Source organism: Trichosurus vulpecula, chromosome 1 (assembly GCF_011100635.1).
Source record: "Trichosurus vulpecula isolate mTriVul1 chromosome 1, mTriVul1.pri, whole genome shotgun sequence".
In the NCBI taxonomy this organism is placed as follows: domain Eukaryota; kingdom Metazoa; phylum Chordata; class Mammalia; order Diprotodontia; family Phalangeridae; genus Trichosurus; species Trichosurus vulpecula.
This window is the reverse complement of record NC_050573.1, coordinates 423,535,287-423,563,219: the sequence shown is the minus strand read 5'-3', so window position 1 is coordinate 423,563,219 and position 27,933 is coordinate 423,535,287. Positions and strand designations below refer to the sequence as shown.

Here is a 27,933-nt window from a genome sequence, read left to right as displayed (position 1 = left end):
CTGATATAGTTACCAAATTTTGCAATCATATAGTATTCAGGTATACAATTTTAACGGAGCAGACAACATGTACGTAGATGTGTGTATATGCACTTCTCCCAGAAAATGGACTCTTTCTCAGAATGTCTTTTAATGCATAAAATAAAATACATAGGATTCAAAAGGAAACAATTATACCAAAGTGCAGAAGTTACTAAAATATTTTTTTTCCAAGTCAGCAGACCTCAGGTTAAGAACTTCTAATCTAATTCGATGTTATTATAGTTATATGATAGGAAATATGGGTGGAAACCCATAGTCAAAGAAGCTAATGTAATCTTCTCTTGGAGGTTAGCTTACAGGAACAAGGAGGTGATAGTTCTTCTGTTCTCTGCCCTGGGCAGATCATTTCTGAGGTGTTATGTTCATTTATATATATAAAAAACTTGGAAGGTAAGTGTGTGAGTCTAAATACATACATCCTTGCATATGTACATATTTCTGTCCCATTAAAATTGTATACCAGGATGACATGTGATCCCAAAATTTGTACACATGCATGTGTATGTATGCACACATGTATTTATAGATAAATACACATATATGTGTGTCTACATATATACAAATATACATACATACATACATACATGCATACATATGTATCCTTTAGTAGGTGGCACTTGAGCTGAGTCTCTACAATACCCAGGGATCGTAAGTGGAAATGAGGAGGTATAGCACCCTAGGAATGGGAGACAGCCAGATAAAGGCAAATGGATAGAAGATGGGTCATCAGAAGTGTAAGGGGACAAGGATGGAGAGAGCTGTAGAGGACATGAAGAGAAATAAAGTCCTTTCAAGCATCTTCATATACACCGAAGTCAAGACCCTTTACTAGTTGCCCTCCTGCTGAACATACTTCCCTGTATGAGGAAAAGTGGTGAGGGGAGAGGGTTGTGAGATGAAAAAGGGAGAGGAAGGGGCTGGGGTCCTCAGCTGAGAGTTGCTGCTATGGCGGGCTTACGACATTTGCAACAACTGCTTTATTAAGCAGGATAGAAAATTAATTTTGTTGCTGTCAAGTTGTTTTCAGTCATATCTAACTTTGTGACCCCCGAACCCAATTTGGGGTTTTCTTAGCAAAGATACTGGAGTGGTTGGCCATTTTCTTCTCCAGTTCATTTTACAGAAAAGGAAACTGAGGCAAGCAGAGTTAAGTGACTTGCCCAGGGTCACACAGCTAGGAAATGAAGACAAATGTGAACTCAGGTCTTCCTGACTCTAGGCCCAGCATTCTATCCACTGCACAACTTAACTGCCCAGAGAAATCAGTTAGGAAGAAGGTAAAAGGGTTGGTTGCCTTGGTGCAGGGTTCCTCTTTAAACAAGGGCTTTATGACCACTTGTTACTTGTATTATAAATTGAGTTCTTTTGTTCATGTTAGATTCAGTGGCTACTAGGATTCCTTTCAAAATTCATTTTTTCATCATCCTGCTATCTGTTTTTTTCCAGTAATTTTTACTGAATAATTCCTTTCTTCAGTGTCTTGTGATGTTGGTTTGATCCAGAATTAATCTCTCATGGATACTTAGTTCTCTTTGGGTCTTCTTTATTCTGTCTCATTTTTCTGTTTTTCTAGTTTACGTATAGTTTTGATAATGTCTGCTTTATGACATTTTAAAATATCATAGACAAGATCCCTTAATTTATGCTTTTATAATTCCTCTTGAGATTCTCACCTCTTTATTTTTGTGTTTTTATGTTTTGTGTTATTATTATTTTATTTAGATTCTATTGTTTCTTAGCTTGTAGTATTTTTAAATAGTGTAGTATTGCTATTATAAACACTGGAGTATTCAAATTGAAGTTAGCTTATATTAACTCAGATAATATTGACATTTTTACTATATTAATGATGATAACTAGCTTTTAAATAGTGCTTTAAAGTTTGCAAAGTACTTTAAAAGTATTAACTCATCCTTACAACAGCCCTGAGAGACAGTGGCCATTGTTAGCCCATTTAAGCAATGAGAAAATTAAGGCATGTAAAGGTTAAGTGATTTTCCCCAGGGTTACAAAGCAAGAAAGTTCTGAGCCTGTATTGGAATTCAGATCTCCCTGATTGTAGGACCAGTGCACTATCCACTAAATCACTTAGCTGCATTTACATTAATTCCACCTATCCATGGGGCAAGCAGATAGGTGGCACAGTGGATAAAGGGCCAGCCCTTGAGTCAGGAAGACTCATCTTCCTGAGTTCAAATCTGGCCTCAGACACCTACTAGCTGTGTGACCCTAGGCAAGTCACATAACCCTGTTTGCCTCAGTTTCCTCCTCTGTAAAATGAGCTGGAGAAGGAAATGGCAAACCACTCCAAAATCTTTGTTAAGAAAACCCCAAATGGGGTCACAAAAAGTTGGAAGTGACTGAACAAATATATATGGGCAGAGTATAGGTTTCCCAATGTTTAATTCTTCCATAATTTCTCCTCACAATTTCCCCTAAGTTGTCCTTCTAGAGATCTTGAGTATATGTAAATAGATTCCCTACATTTACTAGAAAAACTCCTTATCCCGTTTTCTGTCATGTTAAAATTAATTTATTAATAAGTGCTCTTATTTCTCAATTTCCTAAGCTTGTTAAATAGATGATTTCCTATTATTATATTTGTATCTTCATTAAATAGACATATTCAATTTCTTGATTAGGCCAAAGGCCTTAAGATTTTTATTTTTGTGATATACATATATATGTAACCAACTACTAAACTATCAAGTAGAACAACCATCTGTTATGGCAGGTCATTTGTAGAGACTAATGCTGTCATTTTAGCTTGCTCCAAAAAAATAAGTATCTTAACTGTTCTTTTATATAGTTTTCTGACCTTTTCCTGATTTTTATTTTCTACATTTTTAATTTCGAGAAGTTGATGTGATTTGCCAATAAACGCAACAACTGTGTGCCTACGTTAATATCATCGTTGTGCCGTTTCTCCTATAACCGAGTTTTGAGAGCGGTTTTCAGGTCATTCTAAGTTCTTTTCAAATTGTTCCTCAGTGAGCTAAGGGATTTAATTATCATGTCTGTGAAATTTGCTGTAAAGAATAACTACATTTGTATATTGATGTCATTCCTTGGAATTCCAAATCCTGGTAGCCAAGTTGGAGGGGGGAGGAGGAGGAGAGGGGAATTCCCATGTAGATTTTTGAGATCCTTCAGACAGCCTCTGCAGGGTGTGGAAAGATTATGAAATAGCTTTGGGACCAAGTGACCCCTCTTCCACAAAGTAGTATGTTGCACAATCGAAATAAATCAGAAACATTCCCCGTCTGTTCCCTCTCCCCCTCCGAGGCACGTCAGGCTGACACCTTGCGCCAGCATCACCGGGCATGGTGTGGTTTAGGTTGCTGCAGCAACAGCACACACTAGGTAACACTCGCTGTAACAGCGGGTATGTGAGTCAGTTCAAAAGTTTTACTAGGTTTTTATTAGTCCATGATGCAGTCCCCAGTCATCTACAGTTACTAGCTCATCCGTGGGTTCACGAGTGATAACTAGGAAAGCTCAAGGCTAATCGCTTCCGATACTTAGATGTTCCCTGGCCCTGTGGGTGCTCCCACCCAACTCCAGAAGCACCCCTTGTTTGTCAATGCCAAGAATAATTGGATGTGTTTGCAGAGAAGAATATGGGGCCAAGAGAATGGCTTGGATAACGCCTGTGCCGTTTGACACCTTGTACGTCTGTTCCTCCACCTGATTGATAAATTGTATTGAAATTGTTTGGATTTTTGCAGAAATTACATTCTTTCATGGAGGTGTGGGGAGGCTGGACAATTGTTTTAATATCTTCTGTACATAGGAAGGTTAATGACCCTTTGTCCACACTCCAATTGCACCATACACCCAATGGCTAGGGAAGGCAGATGCTAAAGAAACGAAACAATGGCATTTGACTAAGAAGACTCAGGATAATTGGAACTTGTAGTTTCATGTTGAAAAAGAGCCAAAAGGGCATTGTTAATCTCTAATATGAATTTGGTTTATTTTTCAGACATGGAGATGACTTGATCGTGACTCCATTTGCTCAGGTAAGCACAACTTCTGTGGAGATTTTATCCATGACCTGATTTCTTAGGAACCTGGAAGTAAATTTGGGAGCTAGAATTGAGACTGGGAAGGAATTCTTTGTTTTTAAATATGGATTTGATAACTAAATAGGATACTATTTAGATAACGAAAAAGGAACACAAAAGAGCATGACCTTAGTGATAGCTTTTATCCATATCAGAAGACTTTTAGTTAATCTTTCATTTATTTTTATGTGAACCAAGATATTGGAGGTCCATTTTCCTCAAAATGATTTATGCAACAAGGACATTGTATCTAACCAACAGAGCTCTCTTTGCTTTTCTGCTATAACCATAAGAGATAGAAAGCTAGATCAGAGATTGATACAACTTACACAGCTTAAGATAAATGTACTTATTTTTACTGTTATGCTACTTTTAGTTGCACTTTGCTTCCACTCATTTAAGACATCATTTTTACCCAGAAGGGGTCAGTATAAGATTTTTCTTAAATCACTAGTTATCACTATTCAAATTCTAAAAATTTTAATTTTTTGATCCAGACTTGTGATTTCTTGCCTCTAACATTACTTCTTGGACCTTTTTAAGGCATTTAACAAGGCTTGTTTCCTCATTCCTAAAGTGAGAAGTTGAACTAAGTGGCCTCTGACTTTCTTTCCATTCCTAGAGCTATGATTCTTTGATTTTTTTTTTATCAGTATGAGAAACTCTGGGTGTGGAAACTTCTTCCACAAATGAAAATTGTTCCCTCTGACGAAACCTGTCATCTTATGGTCACATGGCTAGTATAATTAAGGGGCAGGACATGAACTCATCTTCCTGATTCAAAAACCAGTCCACTATCTACCCATAAGATCATGCTGCCTCCTTCTCTCTCTCTCCATATACATACATATGTATATACACACATACATATATACATACACATATACATATATATACATATACACACAAGTACAGATAAATAGGCAGATGGATGGATAGGTAGGTAGATAGATAGATAGATAGATAGATAGATAGATAGATGGAAAGATAGATATGCACACATATAAACCAGAATAATCTAGGTCCAATAAGCTGACCTTAAATTGTCTGAAAAAAAAATCATACAAGGTTGTTCTAACACAGGATGGTGATTAATGTCATGTCTAAAGACCAAAAAAAAAAAAAATGGGGGAGGGGTGGGAAATAGATATAAACTCCTTTAGGAAACAAGTTAATGATAATCATTATTAATCCCTGGAATACAAGTCATCCATCTCTTGAGGCACTAGAGAGAGAATAAGATACACATTGATTTCTGATGGTTTAATCTTTCCTGCTTTGTGGCATAACTAGAAAAAAGGAAATCAACACTTCCTCTCCAATCATCTCAACAACTATAGGTGGAAGGGCCCTTGGAGATTGTCTCATGAGAAAATTTATGTCCAAGGATATAAAATAATTTACAGGTGAGTTAGAAGCAGCCCTGTGCCTTGAACCCAGGTCTGTGGAATCCCTATTGAGCATTCTTTTAATTATACCAGGTAGAATCTGGTATTTGTTCTTTCAACTTAACTAAGGCCTCACTTCTAGTTTTAAAGGGATATTAACATCAAGCAAATAAAGCAGCTTGTCATCCCAATCCTTTGAATTCTTCAGAGATTATTATTATTATTATTCAAACCAAAAGCTTTTTATCTCAAAAAGTCCCAAACTGTCTTTTATTCTCACAGAATCATAGATTTAGAGCTAAAAGGGACCTTAGAGACCATCAAATTCACTTCTTCCTTTTACAGATGAAGCACAGATTGGTTTAGTAAATGACCCAGGGTCTCATGACCAGTAAGTGTTTAACGTGAGATTTGAATCCAAGTCTTCCTCTCTTTCAATTCCGTGCCCAATCTACTACTCCATGTTGCTGCTTTTGTCCTTTCCTATTTTGAAATAAGCCCAGAATATCTAATATTAACAGAAAGAAATGTGGGACCTTGTGTTTTCCTATGATGCTCAAGTACATTTTAAATCTGGTGTAGAATTAAGTATCACTTATAAACATATAAGTTTGCATATGCTTGAGGAATTTTCTTGAAGGCCTATGTAGTACTATGTTTCATTGTCAAAAAGAAAGTTCACTTTTTTGTGATTTGGTCACGTCCTGAACTTGTTGTGGTGTTTGTCCTTTGTTCTCTAAGAACAGGGAAATGGTGACATGACTTGCAATTGACTTTGATTTGAGTGAGGGAGGGCTGTGCAAGGTTACCAGCCTCACTTTCTCCTCCAGAGCCATCTGGATCCAATGGCCTGATGTTCACCAGGATAACTGGAGATGGCCCAGGATGCATTAGGAGACTGGCCCTTTCAGGCCGAGGTCTTTTCAGGTTCTCACTTTGAGTGAGGTAACACCCATTCAGTGAATAGGCCTCCTTAAGAAGTTAATCAAGGGATGGCCCCTTGATTAAAACTCAAAACTCAAAACATATCATATAAGTCTTCAACTATGGTCATTCCATTTTCATTGTACTCAAGTAGCCAAGATAAAAAGATATTATCAATATTTGTGTTCCCTTAAACGGTGAATATCAAAGCTTATTGGCACCTTCTCATCTTGAACACTTCTTGTCCCTGTGCCTCCTGTAAATCCTCTGAATATGATCCACCCAGCTTGGTAGAAGCCACCTTCTAACATTCCCAGGGGGAGTAGTAAAAACCTTCATTGGTTCGTCTGATTTCCTTGCTCTTGTCGTATGACCAATCCTGGTCTCGAGTACCTTCTGGCAATCAGTAAATAAAAGGATATATTATGAAAATGGAGGAGATGAAAAGACCACTACTTTGTATCTAAGATAATGAGTAAATAATCTTAGAGTGTATCAAAGTACAGATAAAGCAGATCTGGCTCTACTTGTCAGTCAGCAAACATATATTAAGCACCTACTATGTGCCAGGCACTGTGCTAAAGGATGGAGATACCTTAAAAAAAAAAAGTCAAAAGCTAGTCCCTGCTCTCAAGGAGCTCACAATCTAATGGAGGAGACAACATACAAACTTGAATATTATTTTTAGTTAACAAACATTTCACCTTCGCATCTCTCCTCATTGGAGAAAAAGAAAAAGAAAGAAAAACCAAACCTTCATAACAAGTATGCATAGTCAAGCAAAACAAATTTCCCACACTGGCCATGCCTCAAAATGTATGCCTTGTTTTTTCTTCTCCCTGACTCCATCCCATCACAGTAAGGAGGTGGGTAGCATGCTTGATGTGGTTCTCAGTTGTACTTAACATATATATACAGATAAAACAGATAGAATTCTAACTGTGGTCTTACAGTCTGAGATAAGTGGGTGTTTATAAAGTGCCTGAGTCACTAGATACTTTACAAAGAGTGATTAATAGAAATCATTCTACCTTCCAGGACCTTTCAGACCAGTATTAAATATGGTAGTGATGAAAGCAAGTTGTTTATCTCCAAGTTAGTGAACACCTTAGTTTGGGCCACATCTAGCCTAGCTGAATTTGTGAATGTTAGAGAAACTTGTCCAGTCACAGATAAGTCATACCAAGAGATTTCTGTTCCCTCTGCCAGGCAACAGAAATTCACTATCATTATCTCTAATACCATCACCTTGTTTTTACTATCCATTGTAAAGAAATCACAGTTAAGATAAAGGAGGGGTGGGGAACCTTCAGCCTTGAGGCTACATGTGGCCTCCTCATCCTTGGGTGCAGCCTTTTGGCTGAGTCCAAGTTTTACAGAACAAATCCTTTTTTAAGGGGATTTGTTCAGTGAAGTCTGGATTCAGTCAAAAGGCCACGCTTGAGTCCCTAGAGGGCCACATGTGGTCTGGAAGCCACAGGTTCCCCACCCTGGTTAAGAATCTTTTAAATCCATCTTATATTTATTTTCTGGCCAAGGAGTCCCATTTGTAATCTAAGTTTCCCTTACAGTCATCAAGCTTAGGTGTTTGTGTACACCATGAAATGTTTCCTCTCCTAATCCTTTCCTACTGAATGAAGAATAACAAAATCATAGTGTTGAAAGGACATGTAAACTCATTAGGTCCACACGAAGTCCGCAAAACTCCTGTATGCAGGAACCAGATTAAAATGTAATTGGAAAATATTTAGCAAAATATACAAAAATACACCACAACAGAGATCATCTTAGTGTGTGTATATGTGTGTTTGTGTGTGTTTGTGTGTGTGTTAAGGCAGTGTGTAGCCAGACAAAGATCCATTTCTATCTGAGTTTGATAGCACTGATCTGGAGTTTATACCCCTACAAAAAGCATAATATAAATGTGAGTTGATATTATCATCATTATTTCTGGAGAGGACCACAGTACATACCATAAACACTCCAGATAGAGGAAGACACTTGGAGAAAATTATAGACTGTTTGGTAGTAATTTGGAAATTCAGCGTGATACAGTTGTTAGAATGCTAGACCTGAAGTTCAAGAAGGACTGAGTTTCAATCCCACGTGTAACATTTTCTAGGTGGGAGATCACACATCAGTTACTTTATCTTTTTTGGTCTCACTGGCCTCTTCTGTAAAATGGAGCTAATATTTGCAGTACCTGCTTCGCAGAGTTTTATGTTTAAGGTGAATTTGTAAGCGCTGTGTAAGTGTTAACTAGTATCCAAATGTTTAAGCAACAGTCAAGGTTAGAAAAAGCTTCCCAAGGTTTAAACAAAATTCCTTTCCTCTTTCCCTTCTTTGTTTCTCCAAGTATCTCCTGTGGAAGCTCAAAATCACCTTAAACCTTAGAAAAATTGACAATATCCCATCAAATATTTTAGCTGATTCCTTTTCTGAAATATTCTCCTGGTGTTTCTGATAGAGACCTTTCAGCAGGTAATTCCCCAGACAGAAGAATCTAAGTGTCATTCTGATAAATCCCACAGCTCTCCTACTTGCTTTGAAATTGGCATTTTCCCTTCAGAAGTATGATGGTAAGTTGGCTGGGCATCATAGAGAAGCCTCCGGGAGACACAAAGCTGATGAAAATGGAAGAAAAGCCTCTTTGTACTTGGCAGCCCCTGGTCTCAGCAGTCCTGTTGTTACAGTCTGACTACCTTGTATTTATTTTTCATTTCAAATCATAAAACTCTTTGGGGAACCATGAAGCTAAAATAAATAAATAAATAAATGAAAACAAAAACAAAAACAAACACCCCATCAGTTCTTTAGAGTTCCTGTCTGGGAATTTGCAATGCCAAATGAAACTGAGCCTTTGATCAAGGCAGATGGAAGGGACATCCAAGTACTTTTCTGAATTAATGGGAAAGCCTTTAAATTATTTAATCAATGAAGACTTGAAAATATAGGTTGTTTTTTGGACAAAACCTTTGAATTCACTGATGTAGGGAATTCCCAGGAGAGGAACTTTTCTCTATTAATGAAAGTCAGGGCTTACTGTATGTTATTGTTTTAAAGTATTGCCCAGGGCATCGAGAGTGTAAGTAATGTGCCTAAGGTCATATAGCCAGTTTGTTTCAGAGACAGGACTCAGGAAATAGAATATAGATGATAAGGACCCAATAACTGCCCTTTTCATTGTCAGGATGAGTTTTGAGAACTTTTTAAGTCCACAGAAAAGTTTTAGCATTAATTAAAATAGCCTAAAAAATACAATTAGTTGCCACCTTAAATAGACTTACCTAGCTAGGTAGCGCCATAGTGCACAGTACTCCGGACCTTAAGTCAGGAAGACTCATCTTCCTGAGTTCAAATCTGGCTTCAGACACTTACTAGCAGTGTAACCCTGGGCAAGTCACTTAACCCTGTTTGACTCAGTTTCCTTATCTGTAAAATGATCTGGAGAAGGAAATGACAAACCATTCTAGTATCTTTGCCAAGAAAACGCTAAATGGGGTCATGGACAGTCAGACACAACTGAAAATGACTGAAATGAACCCAGATAGATTATGGAAGAGGACCCTGACAAGAATCAGCTTGGTTTGACCCTAAACATCTTAGTACAATGGAAAGAAGAGTGGTTCTGCAGTCAGAGGATCTGTGTTCAAATTTTAATTCTCCTACTTAGTGAGTAGGTGTGTCACTGAACTTCTCTAAGCCCCCATGTCTTCGTCGCTAAAATGAAGCCATGAGACTGTTTGATCACCAAGTCCTTTCTAGTTCTAAGAGCTGTGATGTTTGCTGAAGTCATGACTTACACATTTTTTAATGTTTTAAGATACATTAATTAATTAAATTAATTAAAGTAGAATCATAAGATTATCAGTTTAGCTTTCTAAAGGAATTCTGAAGGAATGTTATGGCTATTCAGTCTGACTCCCTCAATCTACAGATGAGGAATCTGAGGCATATAGAGCTTAAATGACTTGACCGGGGTCTCATAGCTCATTAATGTCTTGTGAAGGATGTAAACTCAGGCCTTTCTGACTCTTAATTCCAGTGCCTTGTCCAATTATACCTACACCTCCTAAATAGCTTTCTTGTGTGTATCTATATGATGGAGTTTGTTTCTAATCACAAAGATGTCCTCCCCTTCACAATTGATGCTATTTCCACATTTTGCATCTATTTGGAGATACAAAAGGAAATCAGCTCTTTCAAAAGCATCCCCTGCCTCCCTGTTCTACTTCCGTTATATTAAATGTTCATGGTGTGTGATTGGAAGCCATCTAGTGGCAGAGAGTTGAAATTCTGCACAGAGTATATGTTACAGAGCTGCTATTTCTTTAAGTAGGTCCTAGGATGTTAGATCTAAGAATCTTGGGAGTCACCTAGCTCCAAACCACTAACTTTAGAGATGGGGAAACTGAGACCGAGAGAGATTATGCTTCTTGCCCAAGACCATATAAGTAATTGGTCATGGAACCAAGGTCATCCAGACAGTAAGTTTATAAAGGCATGATCTGAACCCTGCTCCCCTGACCCCAAATCTAACTTACCACTCTGTGTGGTAACTACAATGAGACTACTGTCTAATGTAACTACAAGAACTACAATTGCATAATTGTTCTTTTTCAACATATTTTTAAAGATTTTCAGCCAGATTTCTATCAGGGTCTTTATAAATTCCTTACTAAAATAATTCTACTTTTCACAATAATAACAATAGGTAACATTCATATAGGTCTTTCAAGTTTATATATCATTGCATCTATGATATATCATTTAATCCTCAAAACTTCCTGGCGAGGCAGGTGCTATTCATATCCCCATTTTACAGATGAGAAAAATCTTTGGAATACAGAGGTTAAATGACTTGCCCCCAGGATCAGTCAGCCAGGAAATATCTGAAGACGGACTTGTACCTAGGTTTTCCTAACTCAAAGCTCAACTTCCTATCCACTGTGCCACTGAGCTATAAAAAATGAGCCTAGAATTATTTAGTTGTTCAATGGAACCTGGGTCAGTTCTCTTTTTTTATAGGGAATTTATTTTTGTTTCTGTCATTACCAAAGAAAATTCTGTACCTAAAAGAGGCTTCAGGCTATATCTGTTAAATGATGATAGTTAAATTAGCCATTCCCCATGGGAGTGTGAGCCGTCTGTGAGCAGAGATCCTCCATGACTCTGTTGAGTATTTCTTTCCTAATGTGTTTGTCAGCCTTGTTATTCCCAGGACGCTGAAAACTTATTCCCATTGCTCCTTGGAAAGGAGAGATGGAAAGGAAAGAGCCTTAATTTTTCAAACTTCATTTTTATTGAGGAAAAGTTGAGTGATCCCTTTTGGTCAGTAGCCATTAGACACTGAAGGAAAATAGAGGGGAGAAGCTGTCATGTGTATGCTCTAGGGATTCATTCAAGAGGAGAGAGAGACCTCGTCTAGCCACAGGCTAGGTTTTTCCTATTCTCTCTCAAGAATTAGAGATATAAGCAATTGCTTGCCCTGCTTCTATAGTGATACATACTCATGGAGGACTCATTTGCAATCAGTTTCCAAGTCTTATCGTTTCTCCCCCAACAGCATCTCTCACATCTATCCCTTTCTGTCTACTGAAATAACTACTGCTCAGGACCAGGACTTCATTACCTCTGCCCTGGACTATTGCAGCAGTCCTAAATCTTCTCCCTGAATCAAGTTTCTTTCATGTCCAATCCATCCACCACTGAGATGCCAAAGTGGTTTTCCTAAAGCACAAATTTGACATTGCTCCCATACTCAGTAAAGTCTAGCTGCAAAGGACTATGCAAATGCAAAATGTTATTATAGTATTCATCCAGTTGTGATTTAAGTTCTCTTAGCAGTTATTTGCTAGTCAGGCACTATAAGTATATCAAGATAATAATATTTACCTAGAAAAGGGACTTACAGATTGGTAGGATGGTTATATTCTGAACTCTTCACTGACTGTTTGATAAAATATACACTTCAATGATACAGAATAACTTATATGGATTAGTTTTACAACAGTCAAGGCTTTATGTCCAAGAAGTGAAGTTATTTGATTCAGGCAATCAATAAACATTTATTTAACACCTATTATATACTAGGCACTTTGCTAAGTTCTGGGGGTAGAAGAGAGATAGAAGACAGTCTCTGCTCCCAAGGAGCTCACAGTCTAATGGGAAGACATCATGTAAATAATTGTTTCTAAGCAAGCTATATACAAGATAAATTGGAAATAATCAAAAATAGGAAAACACTACAATTAAGAGGGGTATGGAAAGGCTTCCTATAGAAAGTGAGATTTTAGCTGGGATATGAAGGAAGCCAGGAGGCAGAGATGAGGTGGGAATGCATTCCAGGCATGGGGGATGGCCAGTGAAAATGCACAGTCAGGATGTGGAGTATCTTATGCAAGGAACAAGGAGGCCAGGGTCACTGAATTGTAGAGGGGGGAGGGAGGAGAAAGGCAGTGGGAATGTAAGCTGTAAGAAGACTGCAATTGTAGGGAAGGATCAGGTTACATAGAATTTTGAATGCCAAATGGAGAATTTTATATTTGATCCTGGAGGCAGATAGAGAACCACGGGAGTTTCTTGAGCAAGAGGAGGACATGGTCAGATCTACACTTTTGGATGTCAGAAGGTAGCTAGTTATCTGAATTATCTCCTATAAGCCAATTTCTGAGGGTTGGGATATACCCATTCATTCAGTAAATAATGTTTATTAAGCATCTACCATATGGAAGACACACTATGCTAAATCCTGGAAGTATAATGGGGAAAAAATAACAGTCCCTGCACTTAAGGAGCTTATAACTTTTTAAGGACGATGAACAGCTAGATGTGACATGCAAAAATAAGTAAAATGCAAGGTATAATATAAGGGGAGAAGGAACAATTGATACAGAGTATTTTAGCAAGATTGGAGAAGGAAAATGACCACTTTGAATTGGGGATAAGGAGGATGAACAGGTCAGGGTGCAGCTGGGAGTTGGAAAAAAGTGGAAGACTCTGTGGAAACAGTAACAGCAGATCTATACCTTGAAAAAACTTAAGGATTTCAATAGGGACAGATGAAGATACATTTCAGACTTGGAAAACAGCCTGTCCAAATATATAAAGGTGGGAGAGGGCATACAAGGAATATAAAATGTGTAAAGGGGAGCACAGTGAAATGAGGCTATGGAAAAGTGTTTCAGAGTCAGATTATAGAGAATATTAAATGTCAGCCTTTGGAGTTGATATTTTATTTTATAGCCAATAGGAAGGGAGCCACCAAAAAGGTTTGGAACAGAGGAGTGGCGTGGACAGACCTATATTTTAGGAGGATTATTTTGGCCACTGTTTAAAGACTATACTGGAAAGGGAAAGACTGGAGGAATCACAAATGGTTAGGAGGCTTTTACAGTGATTCAGGCGAGAAGTGAAGAGAACTTGAAGCAGATGCTAACAGTGGAAGCAGAGAGGGTGAGGATGATGTGGGTGGAGCAGAGGGGCTGGCCTGGAGGTAGTTTTCTAGGGCTTGGAATAAAAGAAAGAGTTAAGCATCAAAGATGACTCAAGATGGCCAAGGTGACTGCCATCAAAAGTTAAAGAAGCCGGGGAAAGGGAAGATTTAGGTAAGAAGTCGATGACTTCATTTGTCTGTATTTTGAATTTGGGTAGCCAGCTAGGACATCCAGGTGGAAATGCGTAGCATGACATGGGTGACGTAAGGACTGTCACTCAGGGAGCAAGCAGGTCAGAGTTGGCAATATTTTGAATGTTAATCCAATTCTCGAAAGTATCCAAGTTAATCATGGCCATAAAATAGGCACTTTTACGAGCCTCTTACGATTCTTATAAAGGATAACTCCTTTGCAACACTATGCCCATGAAGTCAGCAATTCCTTAGTGACCTTGAAGAATTCATGCTCCTTTCAGTGGAGTTTAAATCATATTCCCTGGATCATGTAGCTAGTTAGAATCTGAGCTGAGATCTTAACCCATTTTCCTGAATCTGAAAATATGGGAGGCTTCCTGGGATCCTGTGGACATCTGGAAATTTGTGTGTCCCTCACACCATGGTCAACAAATGATAAAGGAAAATCTCGATTTAAGTGACTAAACATTATTCCAACTTGATAGTACCACAATTATCACTGCTGTAACTTTTAAGCTAAGACATCTCTTTCTTGAATGCAGATCATTTAAGACACATTTAAACTGGACCCAGTTCTAGTGGAAATTGGGACACACAGAAGAAGGCCAGTGGGAGAAAGAAGAAAAAGATAGCTATCTGACTCTTGTTTCTCATTCCAATATGGCTTCCAACCTCTTTGTCCTTCTTTCAGTTCCACCCAAATACAAAATTATGGGAAGGGATGTTGATCACTGGATTGTTGATTTCAAGTTAGAAGATATTGGATTCCAACTCTTTAATTTATTTTACTAAAATTAAAAAAAAATGTTTACTCCTTTATTTTATAGATGAATAAACTGAAGCTCAGAGAGATTAAATAACTTGCCCTTAGCTGCGTAGCTGGTGAGTGTCTGAGGTGGGATTCATTTCCCTGGATCCAGCTCTTTCTACTTTGCCATTCTGCCTCTTGTGATCAGAGACAGTAGCATTGGTTGGCATTGCTAGCATGTATTATTGTTGTGCAACGGCCAGGTAGATGTGGAACCCAGAAATATGGTGAAAGCAGTTCCACTGACAACAAGTCAGAGGAAGCCCTTACAGTCTGAGCTAAATGTATCTCAGTGGAATATATGGTGGAGAAGCTAGGTGGTGCCATAGTGCACAGAGCACCAGGCCTGAAGTCAGGAAGACATCTTCCTGATCAAATTTGTTTTCGAAGACTTACTAGTTGTGTGACTCTGGGCAAGTCACTTAACCCTGTTCGCCTCTGTTTCCTCATCTGTAAAATGAGTTAGAGAAGGAAATGGCAAACTCCTCCAGTGTCTCTGCCAAGAAAAACCCCAAATGGGTTCACAAAGAGTTGGACATGGCTGAAAAATGACTGATTCCCATCTTCAAACAGGCAGTAATAGCTTCAGTGCTAAGAGACTCAGGTTCAGTATTTGGTATAATTTGAAAATGGATCAATGGCAAAATCACATTTGGCCCAGACTAATAAACCATTTTAAATTATAATATGCCCCTGGTACTAAAACTATACAACTGTCTTTTTCTGTTGCAGGTCCTGGCCAGCCTGCGTACTGTACGGAATAACTTTGCTGCATTAACCAATTTACAAGACCGAGCACCTAGCAAGTAAGTTGTACTTTCTCCAACTCCTCATTGTACTTTTGAATGAACGTTTTCCTCACTTGATTGAACCCAAGGTAAAAGATTGGATTTCATGACATTGTTCCATTATTAGCCACCTACTCAAATGAAGTCATATGACAGCCATTCCATTTTCTATAAATACTTTGCAGTGATGGTTCTATGGCAGAAGTGGAACAATATGACCTCTGAACCCAGGGATTCCATCTGTCAGCAGTCACTTGGCCTGTCTTGTTCTTTGCCCAGTTATTTAAACTCAGGGTAACTTTATATTTCTGACTTGCTATAAATTAACCATTAGTAATTGATCCCTTGGGCCTTTGACTGAATTCAAAATCAGATGAGCAAGCATACGTGTAGTTTGTTGTTTGTTTTTTTTAGTTGTGATTTATATCATAGCTTTATATTCTCTCATGGAATGTAAAGGAAAAGAAACTGCAGAGAGGCCTTTAGAAATGATGTCTTTTACTGACAATTAAATTTTTAAAAGGCAGAACCAATTTTTTAGGATCAAATGAAAAAATTTGTATGCCTAAGTTCAAGTTTAATTCATATATGTATTTGGTATAATTTGAAACTGGATCAATGGTAAAATCACATTTGGCCCAGACTAATAAACCATTTTAAATTATGCTATGCCCCTGGTACTAAAAATATGCAACTATCATTTCAATAATTTGAATAATTCAATAATTTGAGAAATGGCTCATTACTTAAAGATTGATAAACTTGAAGACACAGGAAATCACAAATGAAAGAATTTTTTTTAAGTTAGGCATGTATCTCTAAAGATTTGCCAAGAAAACATAAACAGGAAACTAAATGTTCTTCAGATTTAAAATTAATGCTACATAGTTTCACATTTGAGCTACTTCTTACTTCCTAAAGGTTAGTATTCTGAACTAGATGACCCACATTTTCTTACAAAGGAATGAAAATTAACCCTATCACATTTTACAATAGCTACATTCCTCTCTATTATAGAGAAGTGAGGTCCTTGGAGAAGATATCAGGGCAAATAGCTTATTCTTCAAATGCCATGTATAGGGAGAAGGAAGACAAAGGGTACTTTGTGGTAGATATTTTAGCCAACTAATGGTTAAAACAGTATATAGAACCTGAAGGCCTACAATATATGATGTAGATAATAATTATCAACACACATATACTATAACTTTGGAGGGCACTTACAGGTTTAAAATCTGTGAAATCTGTCCATCCTTCTAGGCTATCTGAAAATATACGATTAGTGCCCTGCCTGAAACCTCACTATAATCAAGAAAATAATAACTCCCCAATTTTGTTAAACACTAATGCTTTGTTGTTGTTGAATTGTTTTAGTTGTGTCTAACTCTTTGTGACCCTATTTGGGATTTTCTTGGCAAAAATACTGGAGTGATTTGCCATTTCCTTCTCCAGCTCATTTTACAGATGAGGGTGAAGTGATTTGCCCAGGGTCACACAGCTAAAGTCTGAGGTCAGATTTGAACTCAGGGAGATGAGTCTTCCTGACTCCAGGCCTGGTGCTTTATCCACTGCCCTACCTAGATGCACCCAAGAATGGTAATATGACATTAAATTTAAAAAAAAAATCTGTCTCTGAAACTCATCACAGAGTATGGTAATTAAGAAATTTACAAATGCCTTTAGGTTAATTTAGAGGATAGCTTTAGGCTAGCTTCATCGTTTGGTCGAAGGAAGATAGTCATAGACATGCAGATCTTGGTTCAAGTTCAGCTATTTCTTAGCTATATAACCTCGGACAAGTCCATTAACTTTTCTGTGCCTCAGTTTCTTCATCTATAAAATAAGAAAGTTGGACAAGATCAGAGGTTCTGAACCTTTTTTGTAGCCTGCACCACTTTGGCAGTCTGGTGACACTTGTGAACTTCTCAGAAAGTTTTTAAATCCCCCAAATAAAATATACAATATTTTAAAAGAAAGCAATAATATTGAAATACGATCTTCAAAATATTTTTTTTTAAAAAAGACAAGTTCATGGACCCCATGTTAAGAACCCCTGGACCACATAGTTTCTAAGTTCCTTTCTGATTCTGAAATTCCACCAAAGCTTATGAGTAGGCACAGGCTTGGTCATCCAGTTATGAAGATATGATGGTACCTAGACTTTTTTCTTAAAGGATGTTTGGATGCCTATACTCTATAAATCAGAAATTTGAATGGTATTTTAGTCCCCATCTGGCTTACAAAGACATAAAGATTTCAAAGGAAAGACACAGTCATGTGTCTGAGCCATAGACCCTCCTTGCAGTGGACTTCAACCTTCTTACATTAACTTTAAAACCAAGTTAGCTTCTAAGGCAAACTTCAGGTGAGTACTTGGATCGGCCTTTTATGTCTTCCTGCAGAAGGACCTACCTACAACCTGTTCTAGATCTATCCTCTAGACTGATAAGAAATCACAGCCTCTCAGAGTGTCAGAGATGGATTGCCAGTCCCATCACATGGCAAAGTTTCAAAGTTGTTCATGCCACCTGTTCGGCCTACAGAGGTTAGCCATTAGCTGTGTCACTGGAATGTTTCAACTCTACCCCAGAATTCCACAGACAGTGGGAACTGGTTATGGTCTCCCTTGTCTCATCCAGCTTCTGAGAATACAAGAAGGAGGTCCAGGAAGCCTAAAGAGATAGCATTAAATGGAACTAAGGTTGATTTCTTTGTTTTCTTTCTGTTATTTTCTTCATTCTTTCCTTGTCTTGGTAGTGGCATCTTTTTATGCTTAAAACATTTTTTTTCATGGAAAATATGACTGTCGTCTGGTGTTGGGTTTGGGTACAAACTGTGGCTGAAAGAAGTCTCTCTAAGTTAGATTTTTGTTGTTTGTTGTTGTTCTCCAAAGCTTTTCTTCTGAATGGAAATCAGTTTCATTTCATTTTCCAGAAAGAGATATGTGACTGTGGTTCAAAAGCTTAATTTGGTGGTGTGCTGAAATATTGAAATATCCGGTGATTAAGTACTGACATTCACTGTGGTCTCAGATAGGAATTTTATTTTAAGTAGAGAGAATGTGGAGTTAATTTCAGAGAGAGACAGCATATAGCCAATAATTCCATCTTCCCAGGTATAAACTGATAACTCAAAACTAGTATATTCTAGTTTTCAAATATGTCTAGTACCTTTCTTAGAGAAAACCATTCTTTTGAACAATCAAAGGGGTAAAAGAACATCCTTTGGGAGGCAGAGGATGTTGACCTGACTTAGGTAATGTAGCAGGTACAGTGATAGATTAGGAGTCCAGAAAATCTGATTTCAAATCCTACCTCAAATACCAGTTTTGTGACCCTGAACAAGTTACTCATCTTCTCTCAGCCTCAGTTTCCTCATCTGTAAAATAAGGATAATTATAGCATCTACCCCAGAAAGTCATAGGAATCAAATGAGATAATGTATGGAAAGTGCTTTGGAAACCTTAAATCTCTTTAGAAATATTAGCTCTTAGTGTTTTAGGACTATTATTATTATCTATAAATTTAAGACAGTACATCACCTCTTGTGTCAGTCAAATGTATTTTGAAGCAGTAGCAAAAGTATAATATTTGGGAGTTCATACTATGCTTTCAAATCACTTTTGTTCTCCTGTTTGAAAAGTAGATTGCCACTAGCAGCATCTGTTATTTCATATGAAACTAAAGAAACCCTCAGAAGTCAGTCAGGGTGTACTTAAGAGAACTTTTATCTGTGTTAAAAATAAATCAAATAAAACTTAAAAGGAAGTATAGTGCTCTATAGAGGAGAGTGCCTATGAATTATGAGAAAAGGTCCTCTGAACCTTGGGCAGAGTAAAATCCTTGGACTGTTGCCTTGTTTTCTAGTGACAATCCTTTTAGTACTTTACCCAATGATTTCCTCACACCAACCCTGTGGAGCTAGGCAGTGCATGTATTGTTACCCCTACTTACTGGATAAAGGGACTGAAGTCCATAGAAGTTAATAAGAGTAATGACTTCCCCATAATGCTGGAGGATGCATCCTGGTCTTCTGATACTAAGTCCCATGCTCTTTGTCCTCCACGTAATGCCTCTTTACCTGACATCGGATACCTTGCAAGAGTATATTTAATAGGGTCTTCATACCAGATTCCTGCATTTAGCATCAGTTCAGATGGTCACTGAAAGGTTAGCAATAGCACTTGTCATTTCTTGTTTTAGTCATTTTCAGTCATATCCAGCTCTTCATCACTCTTTTTGGGTTTTGTTTTGTTTGTTTTTTGGCAAAGACGCTGTAGACATTTGGCATTTCCTTCTCCAGCTCATTTTACAGATGAGGAAACTGAGGCAAACAGGGTTAAGTGACTTGCCTAGGGTCACACAGCTAGTAAGGCTGGATTTGAACTCCAGTCTTTCTGACACCAGACCTAGCACTCTAACTCCTGCACTCCCTAGCTGCACACAATAGCAGTAGCTAGAAGAAATGTCCACTAACGTCCTATCTAGTACTTCATTGTGGCCTGTGGAGGTGAGCACAAGTTCTAATGGTCTTTTCAAGCCAGTTAAGTGTTAGTGATGGGTCTAGAAACAGACTGTGTCTGCCTGTCATTTGATGATGAGTCTGGCTAAGTTCAGAGATCATCATCACTAGATGAATTGTCCCTGGTGATAAATTTGTCAGCTTTCAAGGGATTATGATCTCTGTTATTGGTGGAAATATCTCTATGGACAATCATGTCTTCTGAGCTGAGATCTTCTCCTTCACCAATTCTCAACTTAGAGTCTGTTAACTTGTTTTTGTATAACCCTTGTTATTATTGTTTTTGGTAAGCTGTGTCCAACTCTCCTTGATGCTGTTTAGGGTTTTCTTGGCAAAGATACTGGAATGGTTTGCCATTTCCTTCTCTAGATTCATTTTACAGATGAAAAAACTGAGGCAAACAGGCTTAAGTGACTTGCCCAGGATCACGTAGCTACTGAGGCAGCATTTGAACTCAGGTCCTCAGCACTCTACACACTGTGCCACCTAGCTGCCCTATTGTATAGCTGCACATCAATATAATCGATTTCTTTTGTAAATCTGTATATTTTATTTTGTGAGTTCAAAACATTACTCTAAGAAAAAGCCTATAGGCTTCACCAGAATGCCAAAGAAGTCTGTGACACAAAAAAAAGTAAAAGTCCCTGATCTGGTCCAACCCTTTATTTTATAGAAGAGGAAATAAAAGCTCAGAGAGTTAGGTGACCTGTGCAAGTCACAGAACGGTGGTGTGTAGTCATACAGCCAGAATAAATCATTCATCCTTGAGCATATAGTTAAGGCCAGCTTTATGAAGAGGAGTCAAGAGAAGGAAACCCTCAGAGATTTTTATAGATGGTGAGAGGAAAGTAAAAACAAAAAAAGGTTTCCATTATCGTGTTTGAAAAAGGAGACCACTTTTTGAAAAAGCGCCATATCATCTCATGATAGCACCATCTCCTTCCAATCTAAAGACATAAAATGACATGAATATATATCACACTTCAATATTGATACAAGTCAGCTCAGCAGCAAGTATTTAGCACAGTAAACATTGTTTGCAAGGTATTGTGATTCCAGTTAGTTTGGGCCTATAATTTCATCCGTGCATGGAGCCTCCCACTGAGGAAATGCCCTCTTGTGAATGTAGATAGGCAACTGTTCTTCACTTGTGACCTTAGAAAGTCATTCATGGCACTAAAAGGGGAAAAACTGCCCAGAGTCACAAAACTAGTATGTTCCAGTCAGGATCTGAGTCCTGGGTCATCTAAGGCAACGGGTTCTTAAAATGGGAGTCTGTAAAATTTTTTAAAAAATATTTTGATAAGTATTTAAAATCAAAATATTATAAAATATTTTAAATTTTAATTAATATTTTTAAGTCTAAATATTGATATCTTTAATTTTAATAGTTTTAAATTTAGTATTTTAAAATTTTGATAAGTATTTCAATAGGCAGTTGGATGGCTCAGTGTATAGAGCACTGGGCCTGGAGTCAGGAAGACTCATCTTCCTGAGTTCAAATCTGGCCTCAGACACTTATTAGCTGTGTGACACTGAGCATGTCATTTAACCCTGTTTGACTCAGTTTCCTTATCTATATAATGAGTTGAAGAAGGAAATGACAAAACCCCCCAGTGTCTCTGCCAAGGAAACCCCAAGTAGTGTCACAAACAGTCATATATGATGATGAAAAAGCATCTGAAAAACAACAAAAATTGGTTTCCTTTCTTATCCTATAGATTTCATTCTTTGAATTTAAAAACATTGTTCAGAGAAGGGGTTAATAGGCTTCACTAGAATGTCAGAAGGGGCTATCATACAAAAAAGGTTAAGAATAACTACCCACCATGAGACACTTCCTCTCTGATCAAGCTGTGGTTCCAGATAGAATTACATTTAATAACTTCCCTGGAACATATTTCCCCCAGGTTTATCACAGTGTCCTGGGCACAGTAGGCATTAATAGATGTTTAATAACCAAATGAATGAATACACACTAATATCAAAGCACTAGTGAAAATTTACAAAAAAGGAAGTTGGTTAGTACCAGTCAGTAGTATAGAAGCACTCTGGGGCCTACTCTGGTTTTTTTTATATATAAATAGAAATTCTAGATTTTCTCTCTGGGTTCTGCCTCAATTGAATGGAGTTTAACCAACATTTATTATAGAATGAAGCCAATGATAACAGTTTTCCCTCCACCAAGTCTTTAGATGACAAGTACAGTAGCTTTTGATTTTCCCCGTATGTCTAGCACTGTAGGACCTAATATTTTCCTATTCTCTCATGCCTAACAAGAACTGCAGCGTAGAAATCAAACAGGGACTTTACTCACTACAAGAGAAAGCATCATTTAAGCAAGCCTATGTATTCTAGTCCCAGTGTGTGTATGCTAACATAATTCTTAAACTAAAATATTATCATTGAAATGACTCAGAGAACACACAAATTGCCTTTTACCACATATTTAATCCTTAATTTTGTTTTCTTTCCGCCAGAAGATCACCCATGTGCAACCAACCATCCATCAACAAAGCAACTATAACAGGTAAGACTAATTTCTTTGGATCTAAAATAGGGTATATAGAAAGACACTTGACCTCCAAAAAAACTGGTGTAAAAAAAATTATACTGCAATTCTTGAAAACTAAAAGCAAAAAGCCACTTCCTTCTTGCTTTATTATTATTTTTTTTTTTTACTATTTGGTCAGCTCAAGTTGTTTCCTTAGAAGGTGGTATTTGGGAATACTTGTTCAATGAAATTCTTTATAGGTGCAATTTTCTTTTTCCTTCCATGTTGCAATAATTGCTGCTGGCTTTCCAACAGTTGTATTTTGAGAGACAGTATCAGTGTTAGTCTCTAAAATGATATGTCTAGTCTTGGTGTCATTTATGTTGATAAGTATTGAACTACGAGGGATTTTGGCTTAATAAAAGCATATGAGCAGAAGACTTGGTGTGTCAAAAAACAAATGTCCCTCCTCTTGATGTTTTCCTGCTATGCTGATGATATCTAACATCTGGGTAGTAGAAGGTAGTGTTTTAGGTTGTTCTGGGATTGGGTCTTCAGAGGTTAAGAGATTTAGACTATAAGCAAGGTTTAAGTTGGTGACATTTAGTGTACAACCATGAAATACTGTATTATTGTCTTCCAAGTATATATTAGTGTGTGAGAGAACTTGATTCAGATAGACCTCTGATCCATGTAGGGGTTTATCAGAGGCCTTTGCCTGTATTTTCATTTAAAGTCCTTGTTAAGTTATCAGATTCTGAATCCTTGTTATTTTCTTTTGCTATTAGAAATTTATGGAATAATATCAGTGTTCTTTTGCTATATATTATAGATCTCAAATCATAGCATTCATATTTTTAGACTTATGAGAAATTTATGTCTATAGCAATTATGAATAAAAATAAGTCCAAGTGAGGTTTTTGTTTGTTTATAAGGAGGAGTAATAGTTATAGGCATCAAGGACATGTTATTGGGACAGAATACAGAGGTCCCTCCTATTTGCTAAAGAATAATTGTGTTGGGGTAAGTAGGTGGCGCAGTGAGTAGAGCACCAGCCCTGGAGTCAGGAGGACCTGAGTTCAAATGTGGCCTCAGACACTTGACACACTTAATAGCTGTGTGACATTAGGCAAGTCATTTCTCCCCTCCCCCCCCCCAAATGAATAATTGTGTTGATTGCATGGTGGAAAGAATCCTTGATTTGGAATTCAAGGACCTGGGTTCAAATCCCAATTATCTTGGTTACCACTTCCTTCTAATGTGGCCTTTCAATGATCTACTTCTTATGTGAGGGCTTCAGTTTTCTTATCTTTAAAATGAGAGGATTGTGCCTCTCTCTCTCTTTCTCCCTCTCTCACTCACTCACTCACTGTAAAAGGAGCCTGTTTGTTATGTAGGTCCGGGGTACTGGCCATTGTTGTGAACTTACTGAGGTCCTGGCATGGCTAACTTTCTGTCCTGTAGGTAGGTGCCCAAACAGTGCTTCCCACCACTATGACTTAAGGGACTGAGCCCCTCATGCCACACCTCTAAATTCTCTCCTGAGGTAAAATGTGAGACTGTTATGTGTACTCAGTCATCTATAACTTAAGAGTGAATAAAGGATCTGAAAGAAAGTTTTGTTAGAAGCTAGAAAATATTAGAGGTATTTAAAACATGAAGCTTCCCTTGTATGTTTTAAGACAGAGTATTGTTATTATTATTCATTATTATTATTTTAAGTATTACACATGATATTTGAGGAATGTGCTTTTGTAGAAAGCAAGAAGACACCCGTGTGTTGGTCTACGATAGGAGTAAAAAAATTAAAGTATGTGTTGAAACATGAGGGGGCAGCAAAGAACAGAAGATGAACAACTCATGGTGGTTGCTCTAGTCTAGATGGCCTCAAGCAGTGCCAGCCTGATTTCAAATTGCCCCCATGGTTCTTTGAAGACAGTGTTTTTTGAGCATCTCTTTCTTGACTGATTTTAACCAACAAAAATCATCATTTGTCCATTCTACGATATCCTATGATGTGATAACTAATAACAATCTTCAAATAACAAACTCCCAAATACACTGCATTCACACCTTTCTTCCTTTGTTTGATAATTAAGGCATCATTAGATTTTAGAACAGAAAGAGACCTTGGAGAGCTTTTAATCCAAGGATTTGTAACATAATGGCCTGTGGGTGGGTGGGCGGGTGAGAATTGGGAGGGGGAGGTTGTTAGTCTAAGGAAGCCTATGGGCCCCTTTTCAGAATAATATTTTTAAATAAAATAAAAAGCATAGGATTACAAAGGAAACCAATTGTGCTAAAATACAGTTATCAAAATAATTTTTATTTTAAGTTTAAGGACCCTAGGTTGAGAACCCTTGATCCTATCCAGTACTTCCATTTTACTGTTGAGGAAATTGAGACCCAGAAAGGCTAAACGTCAAAACACAGCTAGTTAGTGGCAGGATCAAAAAGAGAATTTGGGTTTACTAATTCTGAATCTACAGCTCGTTGCCCAACACCAGGCTCCCTCTGTTAAAACATTTTTATAACTATTAAAATAAATAAATAAAATATAAATATAAAAATATTTTATAAATTAAGATAAATAAGATTATGGAACCTATTAGAACCTGCTTTAAGAGGTGTCTTTCAAAATGAGAGATGTTAATCCTTTGTTCTCAAAGAGGACCATGACATCAGGAAGGTGATGCCATGACTTGCAAGTGAATTGGATTTAAGTGAGACAGGGCTTGTGCAAAGTCATCAGACTCATTTTCTCCTCTGAAAGCATCTGAACCCTGGCTAGATATAGATCAGGATGTCTGGAGATGGCGCCCAAATGAGAAATGAATCAGCTTATCATTACATTGTTTGGAAGTAACAGGTTGCTGGAGATACGTGGTTCTAGATGTGCAGTGTTTTTCATAGATTCATAGAATGTTAGAGCTGGAGAGTAACATTTAATCCAACCATTTAATTTTGCAGATGTGGAGATGAAGTCTTGAGAAACAAAGGGACATAACCAAGGTCACATGGCCAGTTAGTAACAGAAACAAGTCTAAAACTCAGGTCTCAGGATGATTCATAGTACAATAGTTTTTCTGCTACACCATGTTGACTCAGGTTAGAACAAAGTCCTTTCTATTTATATAACAGACTTCTCAGAATCTACAAAGCACCGTTGACTTGTAAATTATATAAAAGTGCATTATATGCATATATTACTTGCTCTAGACCCTTAAAGAACTAAAAAAAAATATTTATACAATATACTTGTTGTGTGTGTGTGTGTGTGTGTGTGTGTGTGTGTGTGTGTGTGTGTGGAGAGAGAGAAATGAGAGGAAAGCAGAGATGAGGTGAGGGTTGTGGGAATTGGGAAGAGCAAGTATGAGAGAGCCCAATGCGAAGCTTTTGATCTTTGACTTTAAAAATCCATGTTTTTCCACAGAGAATATAAATGCATGGCTTATTCACTCTTCACAGGTGTAGAGATATGGAACATACAGTGGCAATTATGCTAAATGGAATAAAATCTTGGATTTAGAGCTGGAATGGACCTTAGAAATCACTTAGCCCAGTTCCTGCTTTTTCTCTTTAGATAGGATCATCTCAGCTCTAGGGAGGGAAGGGACTTCAAAGACCATTTAGTCCAATACCCTCACTTCACAGATGAGGAAATTGAAGGTAAATTACTTACTCAGGGTCACACAGGTAGGAATTGTCAGAGCTAAGATCTGAACTCACCTCCTCTGAATCTGGAGCTGGGGTATGTTCCAAGATGCTTCCACAATCTATATATCTCTCTTTAGTCCCTCTCTTGAATTAGTGCATTATCAAGTGCCTTTTGAAGATCTCCACTGGGATGGTTTGATCAGCATCTCAAATTCAACACATCTAATATATAACTCAGCATTAAGATAGATTCTCCCATTAAAGTTAAATAGTGGAAGTGACACTAGATTCTTAACTATGCCAGCTGTAATATTAATTAAGGTGGGACTTTTTTTTTTTTTACTGTTTTCTGTTTTAGAATGCTAAAGTAATCAAGTGCCTTCGATTAAGTCTTTCTAGGTGCTAAGCCCCAGGCCCACATTCTTTTGCTGATTACATGTGAAGCTTTTGGACCCTAAGAAAGGTATATAAACTCAGGGGTTAGCAATTTGTATGGGGCTCTCACTCACTGGAAGAGTGTTGGTGTGGAGACCCTGGATAGCCATTGTTAAGAGCCCCCAGTTATGAAAAAAGCCCAGATATTGGTGTATTGGTGCTTCTCTGGTAACTGTATATTGCGATTTTGTCAGAAATCTGTTTGTTGATTCATGTTTATTTGCTCTGTTATATAGTGTATGTTTGTAATTCCTGTTTGTATTTGCTCTGAGGTTCAGGGTGCTGGCTTTTCCTACTGAACTAAGTGAGTGATATATATATATACATATATATATATATATATATATGTTTGATTACAGTGAGATTGTTAACCCCTTAAAGTTGCCTTCCTTAGAAAACCAGATCAAAGAACCTGTGCTGGCAGCTGTTATTGCTGGTCTTGTTGGGTCTTTCACCCCCACAGCAGCTGCTAGCAACCTTGTTGTTACACCAGCAGATCAGAAGCTCTGGCATCTTCTACTAAACTGGTAAAGTGTGAGTTTGGGGCCTATCATTAGAGGAGTAGTCTAGTTACATACAGATAGGTTCATCATAGGCCTAGATTCAGAGTAAGGTGCTTCTTTGCCCATGACAACTCTGGAACACCATCTATCAAGTAGTCTATGTCAAGAGAGGAAGTATTCACACCAATGAAACCATAAATATTTGAAGTATGAAGCTATTAGGATATTATTATGTACCCCCCTTTCTTTCTCTCCCCTTCCCCAATGATAATCTTGGTGTGATTTTTTAAAAAAATCAAAACCTCATGTTTTCATAGAACTTCCCTGAAACAATTCTATGAAGTAAGTAATGCAAATATTATTTATCCCCATTTTACAGATGAGGAATCTGAGGCTCACAGTGGTTACATGACTTGCCCATGGTTCCATGGCTAATGTCAGAGGCAGGAACCCAGTTCTAATACTTGTCCCACTATATCACACTGCCTGAATGTCTGATGGTAAAATGAGATCAGAGATGAAAAGATAGGTTTTATAAATACGGGAAAGACAGGTAATAATAACATGCAATGGCAAAGACATAAGAGAGGTAATCAGAAAAGTCTGTAGGAGGAGACTACATGAGCTACCATGATAAAATGTCTAAAGGACTTAGAGTGAAGAAAGAGGACACGGA

At 37.6% G+C, this 27,933-nt stretch overlaps 1 protein-coding gene across 3 annotated transcripts in view; it reads left to right on the top strand.

The window, feature by feature from the left end:
- The window catches only part of PDE4D (phosphodiesterase 4D), a 928,932-nt gene that overhangs the window by 697,695 nt on the left and 203,304 nt on the right, over positions 1-27,933 (top strand). For all 3 annotated transcript variants that reach the window (XM_036761379.1, XM_036761396.1, XM_036761389.1), the window contains exons 3-5: positions 4,028-4,064; positions 15,592-15,665; positions 22,649-22,698. In XM_036761379.1, the coding sequence (XP_036617274.1) occupies positions 4,028-4,064; positions 15,592-15,665; positions 22,649-22,698 (161 nt within the window). The remainder of the gene's footprint in view (positions 1-4,027; positions 4,065-15,591; positions 15,666-22,648; positions 22,699-27,933) is intronic.